At 39.8% G+C, this 23,814-nt stretch overlaps 1 protein-coding gene across 1 annotated transcript in view; it reads left to right on the top strand.

The window, feature by feature from the left end:
- The first annotated feature begins 4,134 nt into the window (after positions 1–4,134).
- Positions 4,135–23,814, top strand: part of LOC117499810 (inactive phospholipase D5-like) — a 51,205-nt gene continuing 31,525 nt past the window's right edge. Inside the window, exon 1 of the mRNA XM_034152440.1 lies at positions 4,135–4,180. Within this exon, the coding sequence (XP_034008331.1) occupies positions 4,175–4,180 (6 nt within the window). The 5' untranslated portion in view covers positions 4,135–4,174. The remainder of the gene's footprint in view (positions 4,181–23,814) is intronic.

Below are 23,814 nucleotides of genomic sequence, written 5' to 3'. Positions count from 1 at the left end.
TCACAGGCAAACATATAACATAATATTGGAATCTCCTCTCACTGCTCAGACATATTTAATAAAGCGGATGGAGCACAGCTACATAGTGCTCTATCCATTATCACTTTCTGCCTTTTTTTGCAGCCTCTCTCCTTTACCAACGGTTGTGTGTATTGGGTTTCAAAGTGCTTGCTGACTGTGATTATTCACGAAAATATACTGACTGCTTCTGAGCTGTCAGGTCAGCAAGCTGTTCTTATTACCTCCTGTCAGCATGGAGTATTATTTATTTATCACAACATATCTTGTGTTTTTATTCAGAGCAAACAAATAAATATACATGTAGGAAGCTCACTGGTGATATTCAGGTCAGGTTCAGGTTATTTAATTGTATTTTACTTGTAAATGCAGTAAAAAGACAAGATATCCATCATGATCAAAGACGGTTCAAAGAACACAGAAAACAGACAAATCCCTAAGACTCCAGCACATTAAAAACAACCACAACAAACATGTGGATTTAACATCTTAGTTAATTCTACTCGACAACTGCATACAATGCTGAGCAAATTCATGTTGATTAGCCTTTGAGAAGATGTCCTAATTATTCAGCTGTAATAGGTTAACTACACTCTGTTATAGTCTTACAGCAATAGGTCAATATTTTTGGGAAATATGCAGAGAGTTCGATGAGAAGATCACTAGTATGTTTCCAAAGGTATTGGGAAGCTGGCCATTATTTCAATCTTGGTATAGTTCTTGTACAAAAAGAAAGCCAGATGAAGCGTGAGACATTTTTAGACAACTTTGCAACTTGTGCATCTGTCTAATCAATCCAATTAGAGTCTGAATCATGTCTTCACACTGCTGAGAGCACTAAACTGATTTTAAGGACATCAGTGTGTTTCCTGTAACAAACCACCGTCTGGCGCAGAGAGATGCTCTGAAGCAAAATCACATCAACAGCTGATGTTGTTTGTTGGAGCAACTCTTCTTCCAGGCGGTCACTTTCTGACAGGATCTGTTTAAGTCTTATACATGCAGCTTGTGTGTAGCACTATCCCAAGCATAATGAAGTATATCGTACCTTATCTGATCTTAATTGGAGCAACCCCCTGGCTTTTTCATTGTCAGAATGATTTTAGGTTTAAATAAACACTGAAAGTAACCTAAAATCCATCTGTGGAAACAATTCCCCTTTTTCCTTTATAAAGTCTATGTTCAACATTGGTCTTAATATTAAATGGAAATGATTATATGTTGAGGACTCTTAGTTCTCAAAGAGTTAGAAAGGTAGATAGAAAACATAGTGCCAAGAGAAATATGAATAAAAAAGAAATAGTGCCTCTTGGCCTTACTAAGACAGGGTTAAAGTGACCGTACCCTTTCCTGTTGGTTAGTGGTAGAGATGCATGTTGTATTAACAGGAAGAAAGTGACAGTGGCTCTAACTTGTTTGGGTGTAAGTCTTTTACACACATTCCTCAACACTTATATCTGACATTTATTCCAAGCACTTTTGGGGCTGTACAGCACGAGTTAGAGGATCAAAGAGTTGGGAAATATTGCATCAAAACATCCAAGCACAGCAGGAAGCTGAAGAGTAGAAAAAGAAAAACACACCAGCATGCTGCCTGACTTTAATGGTGTTAGCTGACACTGACCAGAGGGAGGCAGCAGCTTCACCTTTCATGAAGCGCAGCATCTGACGGCCCCCCACCACCCGCCTCAGGACAGGAGCTGCAGCTGACACTGGAATACAGGCTGAGAAATAACCTGACCCAGTTGTTTAATCACACACACACAGACACACACTGTCATTTTAAGACAGCAAAGCCCCCCTTTATGATGTGTTGTGATTGTGTGCACTGCCAAGTCAGCCATAAAATCACAGTTCTGCACTGCAATACAATTATTAAAAATTCTACAGATGGATGGCGGACACGAGTGCTGATGCATCATTCACAGCTGTGACAAATACAAACACCACCCTTTTTTTCCTGCTAGAAACTGACACTTGGAAATACCAGAACATCATAATATTAGCCTCTTATTTCTGTTCGTAGGGACGATAATGGAAGCTCCTGGCTTAGAAGTGTGCATGAAGTGTATTTTATTTGTTGTATCTTTATTTATAGTCAGTTATTTGCTACTGTAATGACCCAGTATCCCTCTCCTCTGATGTGAAGCACAAAGACACACACACACACACACACACACACACACACACACACACACACACACACACACACACACACACACACACACACACACCACACACACACACACAGACACACACACATTTCTGAGTTCTGAGGCAGTCACAGCCGGGGGAAACGAATCAGCCATAGAAATGATCGCCTATTGATCTGACGAGAAGTTTATATTCTGTAGATGCCTTTGAGGCTCTAAACTAGACATGTCAATATAAATTAAACATTAAATCAATGAGATGAATGTTTCAGGATTGAAAGCTTCTTAGATTTATGCTTAAGAATCATGAATTATGAAAAGTGATTACATGGAGTTAGAATAAGAGTTAGGATCATCAAAGAGGATTATATTGATTACTTTCTTCATGTCACCTACTGTTGGATAAAACAAGAAGAATATCCCATCATGTAGATGAGCAGTTCAGCAAGCATAACAATCCTCATCATCCATGTGGCCTTGCAAGTGATTTGTGGAGGTTGGCAGTCAGGTTAAAGTGTAAATTACAGTAATAATGTTTGTTCATGGGCTTTTATTGCCAATGCAGTAAAGTCGTCTTATTGCTAGAAGGTAGTATGCTGCGGGAAGGTGCGCCCTAAAATAAAAAGACAATGTGTGTATTAGAGCTCCAACAATGGGAAACAAACCCTCTACCTTCTATTATTTACGATGTGAAGTGAGTTCACAGTTAATGCAAATGAGTGAATAGTTTCAGATCTAAAAAAACGTGTTTTCCCAACCAAGATTTGTATTTTCATGACTGACAAAAATGAAATAGATTCATCAGAAAGGATGCCATGCTTTTCTTTTTCTTATTTTCTTTATACCAACTTTATTGTAATGAGCTCTTTATGTGTAAGTGTAACAGCACCCTCTGTTGGCTGTTGTGTGTCGGTACACAGCTGCAGCGCAGTATGACTAAAATGTACTATCGCTGCTGCATGTGAACAGGAGCTGCATTTCAATGTGCTGCCAGTGCATACAGAAGACGTGTGAAGTAACCTCCAAGAATGATTATTTTATGATATCTGAGCTTACCCACTCTGAGTTTACCCACTCATCAGCATCTTTTTCTGCACAGCTTTCAGTGTGATCTGCAAATAGGAATAGGAACTATGTTGCTGTATTATGCGTGAGCTATTGCAAAGTTGCTCCATTGTGCTAAACAGAAAAAAAACACAATAGTGAGTAAGGATTTAGATGTAATGTAATATATGTTTTTTTATAACAGTATGAATGTGACATTTCCATGTATGTATGTATTTCTCTTTCACATTCTGTCTTTAATGTGTGTTTTCAATCACATGGGGATTAATGAAGAGAGCAAAAGGGCTGCGCTGCTCACCATCATGCATAGTATGAGGACAGGCAAATGGATGGAGAGATAAAATGTAAAAAAAAGAGGTGAGCTGGACCATCCATCTAACTATTCCCCCTTGCCTCCCTCTTTTCTGTGTCTATATGGGAGAACAGAGAAATGTGAGCTTTCTATTAGAGGGAGAGGGTGGGGAGATGGAGGGAGGCAGGGAGGGGGGAGGAACACTCGATACGGTGAGACGAGAGGAGAGGAGGAAAGTGAGACAGAGAGGAAGGAAGTGAGAAGAGAGCAGTGCCAGATGAGAGAAAAGTGTGTGGATATATGGAGGGATGGAGGAAGATAGCATCATGTTAGGATTTAGGTGTGTCCTTCTGTGTTAGAGTTTTCATTCATTTCACAGGAGGGGCAGCACTTTCACTCTCACACACACACACGTGCATTTACAACACATTCATTTTTGCTGCGGAGGGACACACTCCCCTCCCTTGTGACTCCAGGGGAAGCGGCAGATTATACAGCTCACACACACACACACACACACACACACACACACACACACACACACACACACACACACACACACACACACACTCTTTCTGTTTTATCATCAGACAAGTCCAGTAAAGCTAATGTGTTTCAGAGTGGACTAGCGACAGAAGGATGCGCCATGAAGGTGAGCTCTCCTTACATTTGTTTAGTTTGTATGCGTGTGTGTGTGTGTGGTGTCACTGGGCTCTCAGCCAAACATTGCTTTGATAAATGTTTGACTGTCATTACTTTGACTATCTATCCATCCATCTATCTATACGTATCTATCCATTTCCATCTTATCTTCTTACCTACTTGTCTGGAGCTGAGAATAATGTAATGTTCTGTAGGGTGTCGAGGAGAAAATGATAATGTTCCTCTCCGGAGGTGTCCGGTGTTCTGACTGTTCTTTGGCTTCAAGTGCTTCACACTCAAGTGGCTTTTCAACTGTGTGAAATATGCGTAGGGAGACTTGAATAGATTCAAGGACCTTTTGTGTTGATGCTCTTCTTGCTTGTTGTGCCTTGTTTCTAATCAGGATTGTGTCTGTTGTGTCACTGATGTTTATATAATGGGAAGTAGCTCACATTTATTTTCACATGTGCATCCCTGCATGTGAGTGCTGGTGCGCACTTCAGTGAATCCTGGAGAAAGTGCTGATGTTGACTGGTGAATATTTCATAAAGTGGCATGTGCTGTTGTACACCAGATGAACATGCTGATAAAATGACACGCCAACCTTAACAACACTGTCAAGTGAAGTGCACCTCTGTTACAATGGGAAGAAAAGAGATTTGATTCCAGACATACACAGTTTGTGGTTTATTAAAAGAGATTCATTCTAGGATGATAAAACAACCAATATTAGCTTTTAGCAATAAAATACAGAAATGTGATTTATAAGAAACAAGGTTGAAATAGTGGGGTATATGTTCACTAATAGTAAACAAGAAATTGCACTACAGAAATGCCAAAGTTGATTTAATAGTATTTTTTGGAAACTGTGTTTCCACGACTGTCCACCAGATAGCACTGACAAGCTGATTTTTTAAAGTAAAATGTCTGGCTCAGGACATATTTTAGTCAGTTCTTTGATGAAAACGTTTTTTATGGTTCTTAATCATTCATTTTATGTTTATATTACATGTAATATGATAATCAGATTCCTTTAAAACAGGGCTCTCCAACACGTCGATCGCGAGCTACCGGTAGCTCGCGGGCAGCTTTTCAGTAGCTCGCCGCTCGATTATCGATTATAGCGTAGTAAGGTTGCTTATTGATTTTTCGGCCGCGGTTGGACAATAACGTTTTTTTATTTTAGATTTTTTTCTGTCACACGAATATCAAATGGTCGGTGACGCAGAGATCAAGGAACAGACGTGACAGCAGCACAGCGACAACACACACGGAGCAGTCTGCTTTCTCCACCAGCACCAGTCCAGAACCAACAGCAGAATGACCCGCTCTGAATCAGGCCCTGTCGCTGCGCCTCAGAGACACACAGGGAGGGATTTGTGTTTTTTGAAAAACACTCGTTATCGTCATGTCACGTTTTTGGTGGATTTAATCAAGTCTTGGATTGCAGAGTATGAATGTCCTCTTGCTATTTTCAGTTGATAAATACTTGTGTAAAGTTTGTGAAGGCAGGAGGAAAGCTTCCGCGATCACCGTCTCCTCTCCGTTCCTCCAAACCCCGCCCCCTCCCTGAAAATAATGAGTGACAGGCTGATAGTGACCCGATAGAAACTTTATATATTCACTTAATCACTGATTGAGATATGATGAAGCTAACTTAATCTCATACATTCATGGGATTTATGTAACAGTAAGACAGAGAATGTAAGTGTGCACCCACATGCACTATTTTTGTTTTTATAATGCTATTGTAAATACTCCTGCTGTTTTCAGACTCAAGTCATGTGTGTCTTTTTTTTAACAGAAGACCGTAGCTAGAAGCTGCAGCTAGACTGCAGAAGTATTAGTTTTTTGTTTTTGAGGATGGAACCATTTTCACACACAGATATAGGGAGGCTAGACCTATACAATTGATTTATTATGGTTTATAATTTAATGTCAAGACGAAGAAGAAGAAGAAAAAGATGGCTGAACAACTGTTCAGTGTCAATCCTGTGGAGATCTCCAAAATAATGTTCAGCTTAAGTCTCAGCAAAACTCACAACATTTCTGGAGCCTTGTAGACCCAGAAAACTATAAGAACATTCACCAAGCAGCACTGAAAATGTCTGCTTTATTTGGTTCTGTTCTACATACCTTTGTGAAGCAGCTTTTTCTGACATGAATGAAATCTAAATACAGAACAAGACCGACTGATGAACATTTAAATGACTCTATTAAGTGAACCTAAGTGGGTCCAGCATACACCTCTATGGTGGACTGTATGCAGTGCCATTAATCTCACTAACAAAAGAGTGAAATGCTTGTAAGGTGGTGATTAAGGACACTTATGTGAATGTTCAGTGATGTACTTATTATGTGGGCCATAATAATATGTGAGAAATCACACGTTTTCTTGGACCTTATTTTTGATAAGCTTTAGGTATTGCAATTTCACACGTGTACAAAAGTATAGCTTAATTCAACTGATGAGGGCTATGTGAATAAATGTAAGCGATGTGATGCAAGTAGCTCTTGGCCACTTTCATTTTTTGAAAGTAGCTCTCAGATGAAGAAAGGTTGGAGACCCCTGCTTTAAAAACTGTTTCAATCAAGTGTCTAGTAAGAAAAAGCTTACAACAAGTCAGGTACCTTATAAACTGCTGCAGCTGCATACAAAAATATTTATGAATTGATTTCACTTTGGGTAATAATAACACAACTTTCCAAAATATGAAATATCCCTTTAACTGAATACAGGAGTTGTAAATTCATTGCACACGTCACCACAGCATGTCTGAGGAGGACAGCCAGTCCCTCCTCACTGTAAAGTGACGCAGGAGTATTTCTGTAACTGTTTTCCACTGTCATTTTATCCACAAGATGATCAATGACAAATCATCTCTAGACCTTTACACCAAGGTTTTCCCTTTACTATTGCTCCTTCTTCCCCTCTGTGTTCCCCTCTGATTCCTCCTCATCGTCTCTGTGTTCTAGTCCCATCAGTCTTTCATGATGTGTGCACACAGCACTGCCTTACAAGTGGGCTGCAGACAAAATGAGCTGTCCAAGTCCGACCTGCTCAGACTGACTATCAGTGGGGAGGACTGGAGGAAAAAGTGGGGGGTGTGATGTGAATGGAGGAAGAGATGAACAAGTAGGGTTAGGAGAGAACTATAAATACAACACTGTAGAGAAGGGAACAGGAAGTGGTGAAAAGCAGATTAGAGACAGAAGAGGTGGCTTTAGTATTCCTGCTCGCAGACAGCATCAATATGCTATGTGACACACATGATGCACACAGACAAACAGACCCTGAAGCCCATCAGACCATCAGACCATAGTGCAAAGAGCCAGCAGGAGAGCCCAAAACACCTCAAAGTGTATCCATGGCAACTGAACCTCTGGCTCCCTGCACTGTTTGTCAAAAACAAAGGGACAGACAAAAGAGGGAGAGAGTGTACACTGGACGTGATATCTATTCAATGCTGGGTCATTTCTGGTGAGCCCTCTTGTAAAAGGTTTGTTTACACTGAAGGATAGAGCTTTAGATTCAGGGATATTTTCTCAGTGACTGTTATCTGTAGAGACTGATAGGTTACTCTTCACTCGACTCTCCCTGTCTGGCTTTACCTGTTGCATCCATCAAACTACACACTAATGATGCAAAACTGACTGATGTTTACTAAAGAAAGTAAGTGCATTTCTATTACAAAATGTATTGTACATACAGAACCACACAATGGATAACCTGCAATAGTCAGTAATGTACTTAAAAGCCTTAGTTAATCCCTCCAAAGTACATATTATGTCAATGAAAATGTCAGTGCAATCCAGTGACAAGTTCTTCACGTCATTGTTCACAAATAAGTCAAAATGCTTGGTTGTGTTGTAGTAGTACAGCGTGTACTCTGAGTGTTTTCTGATAAAAGCTATAGATAAAGTTGTGATGACAATAATTGAAAAAGCACAAGGCTGGAGATTTTTTGCAAGGCATTTTTCATTTCATTGCAACACAGAAAAGGAAAATAGCTGTTTTACAGCTCTGCTTAGCACAAAAGGAAAAATAGTAGTCGTAACCAGAGGCGAGCTATTGTCAAGAAATAATATAAAATCCTTGGACTTACAGTATCAAAGTCTGATCCAGGCATATGGAGATATTTGGTTTAACCTGGGTTGATTGCTGATGGAGGAGCATGCAATTGACTGCCTTGTAACGACAATATTTCTCTTTGTTTTGTATGACCTATGTTGAAAGTGTGTTTGTTGAGAGGTGGAGGAGTTAGGTAAGTCTGGGGTACCCTGTACACTTCTCATCACGTAGATAACTAATGTTAAGACACACTAGGTTAGCGGATTGTTGCCACCCCTGTATTGTTTTTGTCCAATTCTTAGTAGTTTAGTTAGTGAGGGTTTTTGTTTGAGTTTTGGTTTCAAAGGATAGACGTAGAGATAGGCCTGGTTTTGTTATGCTTGTTTCTTTTGTTTGGCACAATCCTTCGACTCCTCCTCCTCACACACAGAGCATTTCTGTAAGGTTCTGTTCAGTTTTCTAGGTTTACAAGAATAAACCTTTTGTCAAACCTTTACGCTGACTCTCATATTATTGGTTGTTGTGTGTTAATGTCTCCAGGTCCCCTAGACCTTAGTGGGGACGTAACACAAATGGAGCTTTTGTGATTCATTTTCCGCGTCTCTATTGAATTCAAACTGAAGTATTTGAGCTGATATATGCCATGTATGAATTGTTTGTCTCTGGGCTATACAAAAACAAAATTACATAGCTGTACAATAAAGTATTACTTCAACCATTGCGAAATATCAAACCAAAAATTACATTATTACAGAAACATAACCCAGGATTAACAATAAATGAGTCTGTTGAAGATAATCACTAACAAACGTTTCAATGTATGTGCCTTTTACTCTGCAGGAAGTTTGACTTGCAGATCCAGATGTTTTTTTAGGCAATCAAAACCACTGAACATTCTTTTGTTTTCTTTAATAATCATCACAAAAACAGGGTAATTTAGTGTCAAGTGGCACCTTGACTGCATCATAGTGGATACAAACATTATGAATTTCACAATAAACAAATAAAAACTTGAACACACGCTGCAATGGCTCATGGGTAATGTAGTATTTAGTGAACACTCAGGAACTTTCCTGCATAACGGGTGTTCGCTGGAGTGTTGGAGGTCACTTGTATTACTGTAAAGCACCATTTAAAATCTCCTTTGGGAACATAAAAGGGTTAAGACTCAGTCAGGCATCAGTAAAGATCTTACACAGATGTTGTGACGTAACATTATTTTTCTTCAACTAGCCCAGGAAACAAGAATTGCTCTTTTTGCTTTCCACGTCCAAAAACAGAAAAGCTAGATCAATTATTCATATGAACTACATTAACACAAGGAAGTCACAACCTGTTCCAGTGTGTGTGTGTGTGTGTGTGTGTGCGTGCGTGCGTGCGTGCATGTGTAGTAGATTAAATATGCCTGTGTGGGTACAAAAGATAAAATACCTGGTGGTTTGAAGCAGAGTCCCACAAGCCAACAGTCGCTATAGACATATTTCTGGAGCCAGCAGCCTCGCTTTCCTCTTCGGACACACACATGCACGCACATGCAAACATGCACACACACACTCTCTCTTCCTGAAACCACCGAATCTGCAGTGTGCGTTGACACATTATCCATCATCCTGTGCTAACAAGGGTTTACCCATGCAGGCAAAACAAACGGCACACTCTCAGGACACAACAACATCTTAGCAGAGAACACGCGTCTTATTTATAAAAGCTTTCATTATAGATTATTATTATTATATTATTATTACATCAGATGTGAAGGAAAGGAGAGGATGTTGACTCTGTTGGGCAGCGTTCGTACCGGATCATTAATCACTTTTACAGCGTGTATTATATATACACATTTCAGAAATCTGTGTATTGATATGCATTACCTTGATAGTTTTGAGGCAGGGGTGAGCCAGATTAAATTGTACTACAGCAATAATACATCAGTATCATTTTACAGGTTTATAGCTGTTGTTTATGTGACAGATGGCATTGTGTTGAAACCAGTGGTATACATGTTCACAGCTACAGATTCTGGGATGTTTGTCCTGGATATTCAGTGTGCTTTCAGTACAGGCGCTTTAGTCACTTTAATGTCTCTGTTGTTCAGTGTTTTGTAGAGCTCCTCTATTTCATGACTGCTTCACTCTGCATCAATTCTCATTACGCTGCTGTCACTGCGCAATTAACAGCTACATGAAATTCACCAAAAATAACTAGGGGTGGTGAACATGCAGAGAATTACAAATTTGTCCTAAAAAGATGTGCAGTGATCTGGAAAAAGATGATTAATGTGAACAGTGGCTTTTGCAGAGAGTCTGTATTTTAGACATTATACACAGCCAATTTATTAAAGGTCCCATGTCATGTTTTTCCGGTTATTACCCATCCCCTGGTGTGTTATGCAGCTTTTTATGCATGTGAACGCTCTGCAGAGTCACAAACCCTCAAAGTACACCCTGTAGCGAGTAAAACTCTAACACAGAAAAGACCTGTCTATGCTGCCCCAGAACGCCTCGTTGGAGATTTCTCTTTTTCCATTTTTTTCTTCTTGGGTATAGTGACGTATTTGGGTATAGTTACGTCACGCGGACTTCCTCACACACACACACACTCAATCTTTTCTCAGCTGCAGCTCTGCGGATTTCTCAGCCTGAGACGGCGGGACGCGGCGAGGCTGTGAGTCAGTGTGTGAGCACACACACAAACTCACAGCCAGGCTGCGGGTGTGTGTGTGTGCTCGGGCTGGTTTCGGGCTGGATTTCGCTGTGTCTCGCTGTCTCGCAGACGGCCACTGGGCTCATAGGGAGGGGGGGGCAGGAGCTCCAACAAGCCGTTTAGGACAGAGTTAATACACATACTATACAGAGATGCTGAATGAGAAACCAATGTGAGTTTGGAAAATTGCACAATATAAATCTATTCTAGTAGACCTCAACAATGGAATTATGATCAGTAGAAATGGCCATGACATGGGACCTTTAAAACAACACATTACCTACAGCTCTGATGCATTCTAATGCAATCGGTGACCCGTTATGTGAAATATTGAAAGCCTGGTACTAGCAGAACTACATGTAATGCCACCATTACAGTAATAAAAATAGGTTGTTAAATGTATCTGTGTGCAGTGGAAAAGTTTAATCCAAGAGACAAGTTCAGTCATACAGGCTAGTGTAGCACATGTGGCATGGCTTTATGGTCCAGAATGGAATTGAGACATCCATATGGTTATTGATTAGACCGCAATTATTAATAATTAGACCTCTACTGTGAGAAACATCTAAATGTTACGCCTGTGTTATTTAAAAAATATATTAACCTCATAATATAATGCATATAAAGCTTTTCTATACAGTCAGCATGACATATAATCTTATTACTCTAAACTAAGAAACTCTTGTCATATAGGTGATTAAACGATATAATTTCACCCTTTAGATCGGAGTAGTTTTCAACATGAGTAGTCAATTATTAAAGATTGATTTTGTAAAGTGTGATCCACCACAGTCTATCATCGGGTTCCCTGGTTATGCCTTGCACAGGTAAAAGGAAAAGAAGACCTTATCTTTTCTCCCAGGGGCTGAGAACATTTTCCAAACTGATCTCAAAATGTTTAATAGCAGAACTGCAGATAATGTGCAGGTGGTTTTGTGGCAGTGTTATGAACAGAGCAGAAAAGTGTAGACTGTGTGGTTTTAAAGTGCTATCCCTGTCCTGGAGTAAACTCTGCCACTAAACTCCCAAATGCAAGCTCATTACTCTGAGCATCAGCATCCCAGAAGGCTGAAGGCTGACAGTCAGGGCCATGAACACAATTAAATTCCAGTCATACACTCCTCTCAAGGTAAAAACTTAGCACAAAGCTAAAGCAGCATATCAATGCCCAGCAGTACAGACAGTTATAGACTAAAGGGCCAAATGCCTCTTAAGTACTTTAGTTAATGCTGAGTTCAAAGATAAACAACTGTAATGTTAGCAACTTTGAGAGGCTGCACTTGCCAAATGTAATGGCAATCCAGCAAATAATTAACAAAGTAATAACAAAAGTAATTTATCATTTCTATGGTGTCAGAACGGTTTTAATAATAATGAATGCTCACATAAGGATTCAAATGAATATTCTCTAATCTTTACCATACCTTGACATTTAAATAGAGGACATATCTTCTTATGATTGGTTGGTTCATATCCTGTTTTTAAAGCTGCTACTAATGTCCTCTTGTCCATCAAAAGCCGAGTCAATATTAAACAAGAGGGGACCTGGAACTGAGCTTTTATCACAAATCTATTCATGACACTATCTCCTTCTCCTACCCGAGGCCTGTGGCTTGTCACGGGATCAAGACCAAGCAGCTCCACTAGCAGAGCTTTAATGAAACTTTTGGCTCACAAAGGATGTGTGAGCTGGACTGGGTGTGTGTATATGCTTCTCAGTAAACCATCCCTCGGTCTGTATAAAACAGCTGAGCCAGTGTAATTGAACTTCCTGCTGATTCCACCACAGATGCATGGAGTGACACACAACAAAAGCACGAGCAGTGTAGTTGGTTTTGACATGACCAATGGCAATATGATACACTGGCTGATATGAATATGGGGCGAGCAGTGGCAGGAAACGCCATCGGACATGTGGAGGAAAAAAGAAGGGGTCTGCAAAAACATCTACTTTTTAGTAAGATGATAACACTGTGATAACTGGAGTACTGTAGTCAACAAAAAGCACACATCTCATGTATCGCTACACCAGCAGGAGCATGTTGTAAGACTGATATCAGGGTTACATTATTAATAGTTTGGAGTATCAGATCTGTTTAGAAGTATATAAATTGCAGTAGGATAAAATGCTGGCTCAGGGTTGTGCGGAGGAGTTTAAATTGGGTTTGTGTGTTTTTGTGTGTGATGGAGGGAATAGTGACTCTTACAACGTAATCTGTTTAGGGCATGTTTTAACAGAGAAAAGAACAATTGCAACTATGGAACAGTTCAATAGGCTACTGTGAAATGTGGATTAAAGAAATACAATTCTATATTTGCACCGTTAAAACCAGATTAAACGTATTGCTCATTATAAATGAATGTGTTTTTGTATGCTGTGGAGGGAAGAGCAAAGAAAGGAACGACAATGCTGCCGGGCGGGAACCAATAGTCCAACTGTGCAATCAGATATAAACACAACTAAATGAAACTTGTTGGATGTTGAGTGGTGATTCGGACCATAGGCTTTAAAACCATGTAGGCATTCGAAAATAATAATACAAAAATGTCTTCGTCTAAAGTCTTATCATAATGCTTCTACATAAACAGCTGGATGTGAAAATGAGCTACTGTTTGCTGATAAAATAAAAAAGCATATCAACTTAACTGGAATGATGTGTCGATGTTCAATTTATATTTCTGTATATTTTTGATTTCATATTTCACTAAGCATACAGTCTGATGTTAGGAGCAGGAAAATTAAATAGCTAGCTTTCTACGAAGAGTGCAGGTCAGTTAAGTAATGTTACAAACCAAATGAAAATGCAAATATTGCTGATTTGTTTCAATCTCTTACATTCAGAAAAAGGGATACAATTAAGAGGATTGATTTGGATTTACTCTACAGTGAAGACAGAGTCTAGGGACAGAGAAGCAGAAGCTGTTAACTCCTGACACATGTTTTCCTCAGTCATATTGCTGAGAGGGTAACAAAAGGAAAGTATTTTCCACTGTTTCCAAACCATTCAGGGCTGTGAATATATTAAATACTTAGAGCAGCAGAGCTGAAAACAGTCTTTGGATTAGAGAATGTGTGCAGAGCTGTTTTGCGTCACAGCTTTAACCCTTCGATGCACGAGTGACTGTACCCTACACTCTTCCATAAGTGGGTCAAAAAGGACCCGTATTAGAATAATATGTGTTTTTATGCCATGTTTGTCATTTTGGTTAAGAAAAATCACTTGTATAATATTTAGTATTATATTTTGGTTCACACTAGAAATATTTTATATTTAATTTTTTACTATTTATAATTATCGACATTTTTTTTACATTTTGAAAAAAATACGAAATTCCATAGAAAATGCATGCGGGTCATTTTTGACCCACTTGGAAGCTTGGGGTAGTAATACAAAAACTACAATTTCTTAAAATGTAAATTTGAAATTTGAAAGACATGATATCTAACACAACATGTTTTTTGAGGAATAGCTGGAATATGAAATGATAAAAAAATGTAATTACAAAGATACTCTAAGAAAACCACCTCACCGGGTCAAAAAAGACCCACTTATGCATCTAAGGGTTAAAACAGGAGCAGGAGAAAGGCACACCCAGGGCAGACTGAATTGAGTGAGAGAGGGTTAATTGGGTAAGTTAGGGTGTGCTCAGGTCTCATCATGGTCAGCAGGGCTCTCATGTTATTTTAATGGCTCTATAATTGACTTATTGATTTGAAGAGCCTAGCTGGGATCAATGGGAACAGCCCTGGATAAGGAAAGCAGAGCATATGACTAAGATGCTGATTTAAAGAGAAAGCGACGATGTAAACTCATCTCTTTCGACCCCACCTCGAGCAATAAAATTACTAACAAAGCACTTATATACTAATAAAGGACTGGCTTATCTAAAGCCAGTTGAGAAGCACTTGAAATGTTTTGGCTCTATGAAACCTGATGTACTTATATGATTCTGTTTTCTTCAAGTTTGTATCTTCTTGTAAGTCGCTTTGGATAAAAGCGTCAGCTATGCAATGTAATGTAATGTACAGGTTAATACTGTATGCTATTAATTTACAGATGTGTTGAAACAAAGCCTTGTTAAGTTCAATGTGGTTTTATTGTCATTATGGTAATGAAAATGATGGGTTATAATCAGGGTCTGTATTCATAAACACTTAACATGATATCAACAAGATTCCCGTCATATCATGGCTTCAGGAATGCTATCAGGCCGACTGTTGTATGTTGTTTTGTGTTTTAAAAGATGATATAACAAGCTGCCGTTTCACACAGACATCTTTACGTCCTTGGTGCATGAACGTAAGCTTTGATTTAGTAATACTGAAAGTGCAAGGACTTGTTGTGAAGGAAGGAACAGCCTTGGTCAGATTGTACAAAACATTCAATGCAAAGAAAAGGACTCAGTCTCAAGGTCTGCTCTGCAAATAAATGTTGTAGCACAAGGGTAAACATGAGTTCAGTTCAGCAGCTATTGAAAACTAAGAAATAATAAATCTTTTTCACAGCATTGGCAAATTTATAGTAAACAGTAGCAGACTAGGTGTCTTGTTTCCTATGAGATATAACCTTTAATTAATATTTAATCTTTTTTATGTTTTAATCCTCTCTCTGTGAATCACTATCATGATTTATCTCCCGTTTTCCCTCCGCCTACGGTCTCTCCTCCTCACACACATGCAGCATTTTAGGAGTGTATATCAGTCCCTACAGGTCCGCTTAAAGGCCATGCAGCGCTGGTGTCTGTCTTCAGAGATAGACACTGACCTTTCCCCATTTAGTCAGTTATTGAAAAGGTCGGGGACTTGGGGAAAAGGTCAGCCAAAAGTTACAGTGAGGGGGGAACAGACTGCATCGCCTCACCTTAACCTTTATTTAACCAGATAAAAACATTGAGTTACATGTTCTTACACATAACACAGACATATAAAATACAGAGAACACAACCAAGTAACCAAAAAGCAGTCACAACATTGTGCACTGTTGGGACAGGAAGAAAGGTACACTACTTATTACTGCAAGAGCAGCTGGTGGTAAGGACCTCAGACAACTTCAATTTAAAACAGGCTACAGGGACAAGTGCCATCAGTTTGAGTAAGAAGTTAGATTGTGAAGAACGTGGTCGTTGTTCTCGCGTCCAGGAGGAAGTTAAAAAGAGACAATGTAGTCTCGAAAAGGTTAAAAATGGGTAATTTAATGAAGTAACGTGGTTTTGAAACAGAGCAAATCAGGAACACAGCACCATGTTCGTAAAGAGAGAGCGATTCCACGTGACGCGAGCTAGAATGCAATTCCTGGCTCCTCCTCTCATTGGCGGCTCTGGAGAAAGGGAGACCTCCCTCCTCGAGTTCTTCTGTGTCCGATATCGCGTAAATCAGAGGATTTAGACGTTGTGTGTTCATTGTATAACTCCACACGCCTTTTCTCCTCGTATTCTCATTCATGACTTTTTATTTAATGCATTTTAACGACTGTAATCATTGTTAGCGTGAAACCGGAAGTGACGTCATGTGAACAACGCTTTTTAGAATAAAACTTAATTTATTTTCATTTAAATATTCAGCAATAATAACATCTCGGCGTCAATAAATGTAGTGTTAAAGTCAGTGTGTTTTAGTGTGCAACACTACGTGTCATTTTCACCTTAAATTCACTTTTCTCAAAAACGTAAGATTAGCCACATGCTAATGCTAACCGGAGATGAAGAATTTTCAGAATAAAAGTTTTAAGTTAAGAGTGTGCGTGAACTTCCGTTTTTTTCAGAATAAAACAGCTTTAATTAAAACCGTAATATTTAATCTAAATTACGTCATTAAACATTGATTTTAATTTCTTACAATCCCTCCTTACATACCTTTTAAGGTATGTAAATAATACTGAAATCAATCTGTTCTTCATCTGAACATTGCATACATAGTACATAACTCATATCAAAAACATACAATCAAAAAATACAAAAAATCATCATAAAAACAAAAATACAAAAAATACTTTGGTTGGTCATCAAACAAAAGTTTTTCTTTGTGCATAACTTCTAGTTTTAACATTCAATGTCACTCTTAAAAATAGCAGCAATTAGCTTGGTATTAGAACATTTCTTACTCCCTCCTTTCACAGAAATCGTTCTTATACTACATCCAGTGTTAAGGCACTTGTTTTCACAAAGTATAAAAAGAAACAAACTATTTGGGAATAGTAAAAAGTAATAAAAGAATACACTATCTTGGAATAGTGTATGGTCAAATGAAATGGATTTACTCTACATTAGCATTGTAACTGGTTCTTCATTCAAATGATCTCATCATTTGAAGAATCTCATCATTTGGACATTCTTTGAACATTCTTATCATTTAACATCATTTAAACCATCTCATCATTTAAATCAAGATCTGCATATGGGGCTGGGTTGTCTTGTTCTGCTAGCATTTGAAACCGTTCCCTCATGAGAAATTGACCATGAAAATGTTCCCGGGTGAGGGCCGTGGTGATCAGTCGGTTTGCTAGGGTGCGGATGCATGGAATGCAACAACAACAACACAGTGACAATATTGCAATCACACCTGTGATAGACATCATTCCACTCAATACTAGATTCTTATATTTACCCAACAGACCATCAAAGAAATCCCCAAGGGGGTTTTTCTCTATCCCACTGTTGTCAGTAGTTGTACTCAGATAGGTCATCAGTCGGTTGTTCACGGACTTAGTAGGGGGTATTTCTGGTACTGGCTGAAACATGGAATCAGTGTATTTTGGGGCGAAATCAGGGATTACATCAGCTGGGGGGTCGATTATTTTCACCAAAATTGATCCCAATGGGTCTTTACCAGGAACTTCTATTCCTATTATTAAGTGAAATGCAGTTACTTTTCCCTTTTTCTCAAAAGAATGAGTGAGTGCGCTTTTGAAAGTAATTATTATTGGATTATGTCTGCTGCTATCTCCACTATGGTGACCTTTGAAAAAGGATAGCTGAGACCTAAACGCTAAACCAGGGGGATTGTTATTTCCTTCAGCCCTAGCACTCCAGTATACCTTCTCTGAATTAGGACACCATGAATTATCGTCTGGCTGTCCCCAAGCATGAATACACCCATAAACATCATGGCCTGTTGCGTCTTGCATCTCTCCACAAACAACTACATCACACACATCAAGACTGACCGTAACCGCTTCACCTCTGGGAATGAGTATTTCTAACCCCTCCTTGTGTTGCTCGGCTGATCTTTTGGCTCTGGGGATAAGTGAAAGTCTCTGTAACACAGCTGGAGTTTTGTTAGTGATGTTGGCATTTTCTATGAGTGCACGAATGGATTCGTGTTTTTCACGATGTTGCACTCCCCACCCAACCAGAAAGATGCCAATCGTAATGAACACAATTAACAATGATATGACTCTTATCCCTAGGGGGCCTCTTATCCCTAGGGGGCCCCATAATGGCTTTGACTTTTTCAATGGCATTTCATCAATTTTATCCATGGTTGTGTCAGTTACAGAGTTTAAAATGATGAGTACAAAATAACGTATACAAAAAATAATATAAACAAAACGTTGGACTCTTTTTCAGATGTAAAACAAAAATAGGTTTTCACTTTAGTGGATAATCTATAAAAATCTAAAGACAATTCGTCTTTTGAGCTGTTTCTATATCAATGTCTCTTGATCTTATTTGTATTTATTGTTTTGTTGCAGCTCTGCCGAGAATGTTCTGGAAGGTGCCAGTGAAGGGTGACAATGTGTGAGGGGGTGCCAATTTGCTCCTTTTTTACCTTTAACCCGGATCGTGTGTTAAGTTCGTTACACCCTCCCACGGTTCCGACCACCGGGGATCAGCCCACTTTCTTTTGCGAACTTTCACCCTCACCCAATCACCTGGCCTAACAGGAGTCTCTTCTGGTGTCTCGTCTGGTATCTCTGCAGTTTTTCCGAGCCTGTGTAGACAAAACTTGGATAATATTATTCAGAGCTCTGACACATTCATCCACTTCTATTTGTCCAATATCTAAACCTGGACCACTCCCTCCTTGTCTAGGAGGCCCAGGCTTTGGTATACCAGTTACTTTTGTTGTTATGAGACCTATTGTCGACAACATTTTATTATTTATTAACTACAACGTCACCGAAATCAATTATCTGATAATCATTACATTCTCTCCTTTGAGCATAAAATGCTCAATTAACATTACAATGATTATCCTATTATGAATAGGACATGGAAAACTCATAACCTTGCATTTAGTAAATATAAATTCTCCGTGTGCCCACAAGGATACAAAAATATTGTGTGATGTATCGTTTTCCGATTGTAAAAATGCATATTCACTAAAATCTGCCATTGACACAAAGAATAGTTTACAGTCTTGTTAGTTCAATAATGGCTTTTGTTGTGGTATTATTTGTCATTATTGCTGCAAAAAACAACACCCTTGGTGTTGCTAATGCGTTTAATGGCACTAGGACAAGAGGCATGGCTGACACTGCTGCTGAGTGCAGCTGAACAAACATATCATGACAAAATAATATTTCTTCTAACCTAGAGGGGAAATTCGAACTATTTTCACAGAGGGTTACATACAAAAGAACATGAAGGGCTGGGCCCCTCACTGAAAGTGAGATATATATTGCCGTATGCACTCAATTATAAGTCAGCAAAATCAATCAAACGTAAACAAATTAAGCCTGATTCTTGAAACTGCTGTAAAAAACACTACAACTAGGGTTGCAAAGTTTCCATGGGAAGTTAAGCTGGGGAATTTTGGAAATATTCGATGCAAAATTAAACAAAAAACATGACATTTCAACAGATCTTTAAAAAAAAAATGTTTTAAGTAGAAGAGAACAAGTTTTAATTATTTTATTGAACAATTATTTGTTTCATTGAAGAAAGAAAACAGGAATGTTGAGTTAAATATTACTCATCCCCCCCAACCCCACTCATTAAAAAATGAACAAAATTGCACCCCCCATCCAAAAATCCCCACAAAGTCCCATTCAAAATGTTAAATGAAAAGAGCCCTTCTCCCTCCAAAAAGTCCCATTAAACATGCAAATCTTCCTTCAAGCAATCCTCTGCATTTTTGCTAAACCCTTTCAGTCAATGGGCTCTTCCTGGGCCTCATCAACATCCAACTCTGAGTCTTCCTCTTCAGTGTCACTGTCCAGCCTTGTTGAGGATGGCTGTGTCAGGCTCAAAAAGCCTTAGGTTTGCCCAAATGCCAACCAGTTTTTCCACGCTCACATTTGTGAGCCTGTTGCGAACCTTTGTGTGGTCTCAATAGCCATGCAGTAAGCAGTGTGCTATGGCATGGATATTCAAGTGTACTTGAATGGCATCTGTTTGTTTTAGTCAAGATTATGCTAAAATATACTTTCCCCAACTATATTTAAAGTGGACCTATCATGCTATATTTGAATAATATATTGTAGGGCCATACCTATATAAATCATTTTCAAAATACCAAACAGATCATGCATTTTAGCCATGCCTCATTTCCAGCCCTGTTTTTGCAAGGGCTGATTCTGTGAGAAGTCTTCTTCGCTGCTTTTGTGGCAGACTACAGCGCTACTTACAGGCCTGGCATATGTACTACAGCGTCTCCAGCGCTTTCGAGCGGCAATGGCCGTGGCCCAACCCCCCATTCCCCTGATAGGTGGAGAGTTGCCCATATAGGCGGAGCTCCTTGTTTCTGACGTCAGAACAATTTGCCGGTTTGGTATCTAATCCCACTACGTCTTCCAGGCGATCCTGCACTGATGTTGGCAGGGCTTTGGTAACTGCATGCCTCCACAACATTGTAACAGCTGGAGAAAAATCATGACGTTCTCCTGTGCTGTTCTGTGTCCCGTGTCCTGTGCTGTTCTCCTGTGCTGCTCCTGTGCATACTTCTTCACATCTTTTAAAGAAGGCATGCATCCCTTCCTCCCTTCAGGCTGGGGAGGGCAGTCAAACTGCGTTTCGTCGGGTAGGCGCGACGAATGGCCGCCCAATACTCTATCCTAATATTGTTGAGTGGAGTGTCATCTGGTTCGTTATTACAATAGGCCCTGTGATCTATCTTTCTTGCCTCTGGTTATCCTTCTATTCGTCCAAGCAGTGGCCTTAGATCTCCCAAGCATAGGCGGTCTTGAGCAGTGTACTTTTCCAGGTCACTTACCCACTTTTGACCACCGTTGGAGTGGTGGTAGATTTGTCACTAGTAATTCCATGTCCCTGTGAGTCCAGTATGTCGATCCTCCTTTTCCAGTTGCTATCAATGGTAACATGTGTCTTGGGTTGTCCTTGAGTCTTCCAGCTATAGATTCTGTTCTTGTTACATTTACATTTCCGCCATCTATACTTCTTTGTTCACTTTTATCTTCTTTGCTCTTGTTTCCTGATATTGTGTCTTGTTCCAGGGCTCCTTCTAGAATTACAGAATGCGATCTGAATTCTTCTTCATAATATGATCTTTCGGGGGAGTAATTAGTTCGATATGCTTTTTCATCTTGTTCTCTCTTTATTCTTTTTCTTCTCTCCGTCTCTCTTCCATCCTTCTGCTGAGTTCTTGTTCCTCTCTGTGTCTTTCTTCCATAGCCGCGTTCACACCGGAGTACTTTTCACCGTACTTTTCGCGTTTAGTTCCGTTAGTACCCCTTATGTCGCGTTCACACCAAAAAGAGCACTTCATCTCGGGAACTTTTACCCCCATTTTTAGTGCCTGCTGAGAGATCGTACTTTCCTGGGGGAAAAAAGTGCCCCAGTTCTGGTTGGCTGGGCGAATTGCAAACCACGCCTCGTACAACTCTGAAATGTTTTGTAGAGCCGCCATTGTATTATCCTCGCATTAGCATTATTAGCATTAGCATTCGCCCAGCGCACAAACGCAGAGAGACTAACTTATGGCAAAACAAAACAAAACAAAACATGGGAGCGGTGGAGATGAGGAGGTGTCGGCGTTCTGGCGATTTACTCGGAAGGCTTCAGTAGAAGCTGCTGGGAGTCCCAGCAGCTTCTACTGAAGCCAGTCCCCAACTCCGGGTGGCAGTATACGCCGTGAAGTTGTTTGCTGCCAGCCAGTAAACCCAAAGCAGAAGAAGACGAAGTGACGTCAGCGGCTCATTTGCGTAATCTTCCCTCGGGGAAAAGTACTCCGGTGTGAACGCGATCTGTACTAAATGCCCTGGGGTCATAAGTGCCGGGGCTCTGAGTGCCGGCACTAAATACGGCAAAGTACTTGGTGTGAACGCGGCTCATGTGTCTCTTTTCCGAGCGTCTCTCTTTTGTCCTTTTATTGAGTTCTTGGTCTTCATTTTCTTCTTCTTCTCTTTGGAGATCAGACCTGAATAGCCTGGCTGGACCCGTGTGATTGATCTGTCAGTGGTCCTGAATCTCCTCCGTGTTGGTTCCTCCCGAGTGACTGGATAGACATGGATGTTCCTAGCGCATCTGAACCCACTTGCTGAAGTTGGGAGTCCTTCATTGCTGCCGCCATATCACTCGTGTATTTGTTGCGTCTGCTTTCCTCCATCAACTGGTTGTTCTTACCGGTTAAGATTCTGACCTCATACTCCAATTCTTTGACTTCCCTGGTTGTGGGGACTTACTCCAAATTCAATATTCTTCCTAGAACACCAACATTTGGGGCTTGAATTGAAGAGGGAGAAAAAGGGTTGTTCTCTGATATGTAGGGAGGTGGCGCTTCAGTCAAGCTTGGATATAGCTTCGGAGTTTGGATAACTGGAGCATCTTCTGTTTTTTCTGCTATGTCTTCCTTCACTGGCGGATCTGCTGCTTGAACCACATATATGCTGTCTTTCAATCCTAAACTAACATATTTCAGATGGAGTACTAGACTTGCAACTCTTGTTTTTCTTTTTTCAGCTTTGTTCATAGCGTTTTTTTCAGATCCATACCAAAAGGGTCGTCCGGCTTTCATCCATGCATTGTCCTGTTGTAGGTATTCTCCATTCTCATAGTCGGTTACTGCTTTTCGATGGACTTTTGTTGGTCCAGGCTGATCATCTGCTGGGATCAGTCCTCTGGTCTGCCACAAGTTCATCATCTTCTTGATTTGTTTCCTGGCCTTTTCAGCTTTGTTCATAGCGTTTTTTTCAGATCCATACCAAAAGGGTCGTCCGGCTTTCATCCATGCATTGTCCTGTTGTAGGTATTCTCCATTCTCATAGTCGGTTACTGCTTTTCGATGGACTTTTGTTGGTCCAGGCTGATCATCTGCTGGGATCAGTCCTCTGGTCTGCCACAAGTTCATCATCTTCTTGATTTGTTTCCTGGCCTTCTTCCTTTATCTGGGTTCTGTGTTATAGCATCTGATCTTATGTTTATCCTTTCCTTAATATCTGCAGTTGAGCCTGGCACTGAGAATGCTCTTAACTTGGAATCTGTCATCTTATTATTTGTATGGAATTACTAAATTATCAAAGGTGAATTACTAATCCACTGAATAGTACCGTTGTACTTTTTCTAAAAATATTCTATGTGTAATGCTTCAATGTGAAAAATTGTTATGTGGGTGCTTTTAACCTGTTTCACGCCTTCCCCCCGGTACCGGGCGGATAAACGCGTCATTTGCAGGAAACAACGTCTAAGGAATCTTAATATTGAATAAAACTATGAATGTGTTATATCCATGTAACGGGAAGAAACTCAGCTAACTGATCTTTTTAATTTTTTTTTTTCAAAAAAACCCCACAATGCTAGCACTCAGCCTCTGAATTAGCCTCGACGAAAAAACGTAACCTACAAAAGGCACATAAACTCACTCAGAACTCCCTTATTACTTATCCTAGATGCACAACCAAACACTCTTTTTTGGTGTCCTGGAGACACTGAATCTAACGGTGCCCACCTCAACACTCAGTGATAAACATTCG

This window comes from Trematomus bernacchii, unplaced genomic scaffold (genome assembly GCF_902827165.1).
Source record: "Trematomus bernacchii unplaced genomic scaffold, fTreBer1.1, whole genome shotgun sequence".
NCBI classification, from domain to species: domain Eukaryota; kingdom Metazoa; phylum Chordata; class Actinopteri; order Perciformes; family Nototheniidae; genus Trematomus; species Trematomus bernacchii.
Note: the sequence above shows the minus strand (reverse complement) of the source record. Positions and strands in the feature narration are given on the sequence as shown.